This window comes from Glycine soja, chromosome 10 (genome assembly GCF_004193775.1).
Source record: "Glycine soja cultivar W05 chromosome 10, ASM419377v2, whole genome shotgun sequence".
In the NCBI taxonomy this organism is placed as follows: Eukaryota; Viridiplantae; Streptophyta; class Magnoliopsida; order Fabales; family Fabaceae; genus Glycine; species Glycine soja.
In genome coordinates, this window is record NC_041011.1 from 36,411,095 (window position 1) to 36,417,003 (window position 5,909).

General features: G+C 36.5%; 1 protein-coding gene across 1 annotated transcript; it reads right to left on the reverse strand.

The window, feature by feature from the left end:
* Positions 1–948: 948 nt before the first annotated feature.
* Positions 949–1,821, reverse strand: LOC114371708. Its single transcript, XM_028329066.1, has one exon. The coding sequence runs from the start codon at positions 1,819–1,821 to the stop codon at positions 949–951; it is 873 nt and encodes a 290-aa protein (XP_028184867.1).
* Positions 1,822–5,909: the final 4,088 nt, after the last annotated feature.

Here is a 5,909-nt window from a genome sequence, read left to right on the forward strand (position 1 = left end):
GAATGTGGAATAAGCATCTGATTTGTTTGACAAAGGAAAAGTCCACAAAAATTTAGAATAATCATCTAACAACAAGATATAATATCGGTGCCCTGAGGAACTCAAAACAGGTGATGTCCAAAGATCAGTGTGAACAATATCAAATGGCATAAGAGTATGAGAATGTGACAAAACAAAAGGTAACTTAATATGTTTTCCAAGAGAACATGAATGACAAATACGAGAATCTCTAATTTGATTACATTCAATAAATTTATTCTTCCTAAGAGAATGCAAGATAGATACTCCCGGGTGTTCCAACCGGTCATGCCAAAGAGAAGGAGCTAAGGCAGCAAAAGTAGAGGAAGAAGTGGCTGGAGTGGTGGACTCGGTGATAGGATAAAGCGCGCCCCGACCCTCACACCTCATTAGAGGCATCCCTGTCTGAAAATCCTTCACAGAAAACCCAAAGGAATCAAATTCAACAGTCACAGAGTTATCAGTGGTAAATTTTCTAACCGATACTAAGTTTTTGATTAGTTTAGGAGCATGAAGGACATTTTTCAAGGCTAAAGGAGGATGTGGGGAAGGCAAGTTAGTTTGACCATAACCACGAATAGGAATTGATTGACCATTACCAACAGTGATACCACGATGATTGCTCATATTAAAATAAGACGTGAGATTACCTGAGGTGGATGTCATATGAGAGGTGGCACCAGTGTCCATATACCAATTCAAATCCGGAGAAGTAATACCAAGGGTGTGCATTGCAGCCTCGATGTCTGTTAGAGTAGGAGTTGTGGCTGTGTATGCCTGCTGAGGTCTGGACCCAAGAATATCGGGCTGTTGGCGCGGAGGTTGCTGATAATTGGGCCTGGCCCATGGAGCAGCTAGGTATGGACAAGGAGGAACGGCCCACTGCATCCATGGCCAAGGCCATTATTGACCTGCAGGCCAGGGGTTGTTCTAGGGCTGCTGCTGTCCACCCCCGCGATTGTTGCCACCGCCACCTTTACCCCTGCCATCAGAGCCTCCCTTGCCAGCGCCTGAGTTATCACAACCACCAGTGTTGTTGAGATTCTTTCTAGAATTTTCACAGTTTGAATACCGTTTTCCACCATTATTTGTGCGGCGTGCTGATGAATGATCAGACATCTCTTGAGATTTATCCGAGTCATGAGCCACCATGGCAGAGGACGAGGTCTGAGTCGCCTTCTTGAGGCTGGATTCTTTAAGAACAAGCATCGACCGTGCTTGATAAAAATGAGGCAAGGGATCACTTTGACAGATGAGTGTGGCCACTCCCTTGTAGGGTTCAGTGAGACCGGACATCAATTGCAGAACCAACCTATTGTTATCGACCGGAAAGCCGACGTTCTTGAGTTGATCCGACAATGACTTGAAATGTTGATAGTAAGCAGAGACACTTGAAAAGGCCTCCATGGTTGTGTGGGTGAAATCATACTCAAGTGTAACGGCACGAGAGTGTTTGTTATCTTGGAATATATCATGCAACCTATTCCAAGCCTCCATTGTCGTGGTGTCAAGTTCAAGAATAGTATGTAAAAAATCATGAGAAATGGTGGCATAAATCCATTGTAGAACGGTGGTGTCTAGTGTCAACCAGAGTTCTGTCTCCTCCTCCATTGGTGGCGCCTTCTGCTTACCATCCCGCGAAGGAATTATATGATCAATTACCCTATGGGATCGTGCGTGAATTTTGAAAATTTTAGCCCATGTCGCATATTGGACATTTTCCATCTCAAGAATGATAGGGACATGATTCTTGATGTTGGATACAACAAGAGTAGGGTGAAAGGTAGATTTTGAGTCCGACATGGTGATGGAGAAGAAGGGGAGAAAAAGAAGAAGAAGAAATGGGCTGAACGGCGCTAGGGTCTGTGTGCGAAAGGTTGAGGAAGGTTCAAAAATCTTTCCCTAAGCAATCTGATACCATGAAAGAAATTGTTTCCTTGAATAATTCATTAAGCACCATTCGCTTATATACAAGATTACAAGCTAAAGATATATAAGCTAAAGATATGGCTAAAGATAAATCTAATAGATATAACAACTATAAAACTGAAGATAAGCCTAATAGCTAAAGATATAATTAACGATAAATCTAATAGATATAACAACTATATAAAATCAGAATATATTATCATATCTTCTAACAATAAAGTTTTCTTTTTTGTTAAAATCCATCAGGTGCCATAGTTGCGTTAGTTCACTTCCATAACGTCTCTAAAATGATGAATCAACCAAACCATAACATTGAAATGGAGAAGATGTCACGAGATATAAGATAAAGCAGGATGAAACAAAATGGTAAATTAGAAAATTCAACTGAGACAAAAATGGTATGGGTATGGTTGCACATACCTTTGACTGATCATTGTCGATGGTGAAAGACGATTTCAGGGTTGCTTGCAAAATCTTGGCTGAATCAACCATTGTATGGATTGTGGAAGAGTACAATCTTCGTTATTGTTATATATCTTACTTCTGTTTTTTGTGATAGTAAAGAGTAATGAACATTAATTTTTGAAGGTAGATGAGTGGGTGAAATGGTTGAGATTTTTTAAACTGGAGAATTAAATCCTATTATGGTTGAAACCAAAGCAAACATAGAGGCATCAATAAAATAGGTGTACGTTGGAAATTGCCAACCTAATACAATGGCTCTTTGACAATTGGAATTTGACTGAGTTAGTGTGGAACTAAGTTAGTGCGGAATATGATTGGGTTAAGATTTTAGTTAGGCCTTGCTCGTGGGGTGAAATAGGAGATGAGAAAGAGTTAATAATTTGACACCAACAGTTTAGGTGGGCTTGTATTGGGAGAGTGAAAGAGCATATTGTAAACATGAAAGGTTGTTGTAATACATAATAGGAGCAATATTTTAGCAGTGTAAATATGAAATCAAGTATGGTATCACATAATAAAGATTTTATTTGTGTCATGATCACCAGACTGTGCTTAATGGAGAAAAGGGTGCTGGAAAGTTACAGGAACAAAATAAAAGAACAATTATCTATCAGAAAAAATATCAAAGGATAACTAACTGAAAGAATAAGCAAAGAAAGCACGCACCCCATGATTTGTTGTGGATTTTTTTAATTTTTTTAATAGATTTATTTATTATTCCCCTTTCCACACTTAAGGAGGAAAAAAACAAACAGAGATAAGAAGAAGACTGAGTAAAGGAAAAGGGAAGAAGAAGAAAAAGAATAAAAGAGAAGAGAAACGAGGTACTCTGGATGAAGGATGAAAAAGAAAATCATATAAAAAATGAGAAAATGTGAGAAGAGATTAAAGAGGAACAGTAATCTTGAATTTTAAAAAAAATAGCCCAAGAGGAAAGACACACAAAATTTGTCTAAAATCTCCTTCAAATACAACAACCTTCCCCCAAAAAAACTTTTGGCTCATTGCTCTTAGTTTTCATGATGTCTCTCAATGATTTATCAAGAGCCTAAAAATAGAATTTATGGGCCATGGGAGCTTTATCCAAAATAATTAATTTTTTTTCATTTTTAACAGAGCTGCAAGATCGCTTCCTGGATGGATATTGCAGACAAAATTATCTAATGTAGGGATGGGAATTTTTAATCTTGAATGAGTAGTTTGACCACCAGGTAACAACAGGGAAGCTATACTGCTAGATGCTACATTTAAGACAATATGGTGTTGTGCATGTAATGCAATTGGCAAAGTTTTCCACATGAATGTTTTGCTTGTTCCACCATAGCCATACAAAAAATACATCCCACCTTTGTTGTTGTGTACAACACCCATGATCTTTTGAAAAATCTCCATTTGTTCACTTGTTGAAAAAAAAACTATAGCATAATGAGTTATTGTGATTTATAGGATGTGATCATTTTTGTAAACAATGGTTGGTATAACTGTCAGTGATTGAAAATACTTCTCAAATTGGAGCTGCATATCAACCACATTATAGTCCAAATCTGCATAAATGAGCCTATTGCTAAATTGGGCAATAACATAATTATTAGGAGAAGGTAAGGAAAAGAACTATTTTAAACTCTTTTTTTGTTCAGTAGTTTCACTATTTCAATTAAGGTGAGATTCTGCAATTCCATTTGTGTGTGTGGCAAGTCTATCAAATAAATTAACAAGATTCAGATTTGAAGTATGAGATAATGTGTTGTAGAGCATTAAGAGGGAGTGTATACCTGGAATATGCAATACTCTTCTTTGTTCAAATAGAATGCCATCTGATAGCCATTCCCAAGTTTGTGCCCAAACATTTTTAGGGTTGTTGATGTTGCTTGATAATAACATTGTCACAAATAATTTCCTTAGAAAGTATCCTGAATCCCAGTCTTTAGCTTCTCTGATTTCCTATGGCAAAGCATGCCTCCTTAAAAGTAGAGTAAACAATATTTGCAACAGTGTGTATTTCCTCATAAGTCATTGGACCTTTTGAAACAATCAACATGATCCTTAGATAGAAAAGTTCTTGAGTTCTTGGGGGAACCCAAATTAGTCTACCTATAATGTTTCCTTTTTTCCTACGTCTCTAAATGAAATCATTGGTCATAGGTTAAACTTTGTTTGCTTCTATCTATGAAGTAAACATCGATTGACCAACACTTTCTTTAGAGAGCACATCTTGAACATTTGCATCATCATGGAAGTAGATTGGTTATTGACCTGGAAGAAGGAAAAATAGCTTTTCAACTACTGGATTTCTACCATGAATTGGAAATGCAAAAATCTGACAACAAGCTTCACATGGTGATATATACCTGCAGTCAAGATAGTGTTGAATCTCATCAGCATTACGAATCGTATTTGACATGCTTTCACTTGAAGGATGAATCATTGTAGTGATATGATCATAGCCTTTATTAATGTATTTAAATAAGTATTTAATATAGATACTCTGGTTGCACCATTCAATATTAATGTGATCTTGGTACCTCAACAACAACCATGGATTATAAGGAACGATACTATGATTATCAATAGAGACACCACCTTTAATCAATGTTTGCCCATTGTCTATTCTTTTGTATTTTGAAAATCCACCTTATTCAATAATTGTTTGTTGTTGGAATTTTTTTAAGGTAGTACCTAGAACATCTTCCATTCTTCATGCATGGAGAAGATCTATTGGCTGATCCACAAGGACCGTGGATCATGTGAGTTTTTACCAAATCATGCAAGTGTTTATCGAATTAAGGACATGGTGTCTCCATAGAAATTTTTCTATCAATATCATTAAGTGTTGGATATTTGTACGCTAGATGCAAGAGCAAAAGTAGATGTGCATACGACAATCCATGTTTCTGGAATTCTATTGTATACATGTCTATAGCAAAAAAAAAAAAAGAATTGATTATTGAAAAGGTGTGGTGTTATAATGGACAACTGCAATGATTGATGTTCATAATAAACTTGAATTCAAGAAAACTAAGCTCACATGCAATAACTTTGCCTAACTTGTTTTTCTTGGTCAAATATGTCAATAGTTGTTCAAATTTAATTCTAAATACTCTAACAACAATGGCAAGTCTATCAACAATAGTTAAATTCATTGATGATAGTATATTTTGCACTTCAGGCCAATTTGGATTACTTGTGAAAGTGAGAAAGAGGTCTGGGAGACCAACATTGTTGCAGATTGTCATTCCATCAAAATACAACTGATCCATGTATCTTTGCCCGCCAACAAAAGATGAAGGTAATATAACTCGCTTACCTTTATTTGACCCTTGTCTCTTTCATGATTATTAGATGTGTGGTTGAGGTTGTCATATTTGTCAACTCTCAATTTAGACTAATTCATTCTTATGACAGCAAGTTGTTCTAACCCAACCATAGTGCAACCATCAACTAAAAATTGTTGGAATAGTCTCCTTGATCTAAACAATGTTTGTGCTTCATTTTCTCTT

Excerpts from the sequence above, each read along its gene's own strand:
- LOC114371708 (XM_028329066.1), bottom strand. The coding sequence starts at position 1,821 with ATGTCGGACTCAAAATCTACCTTTCACCCTACTCTTGTTGTATCCAAC.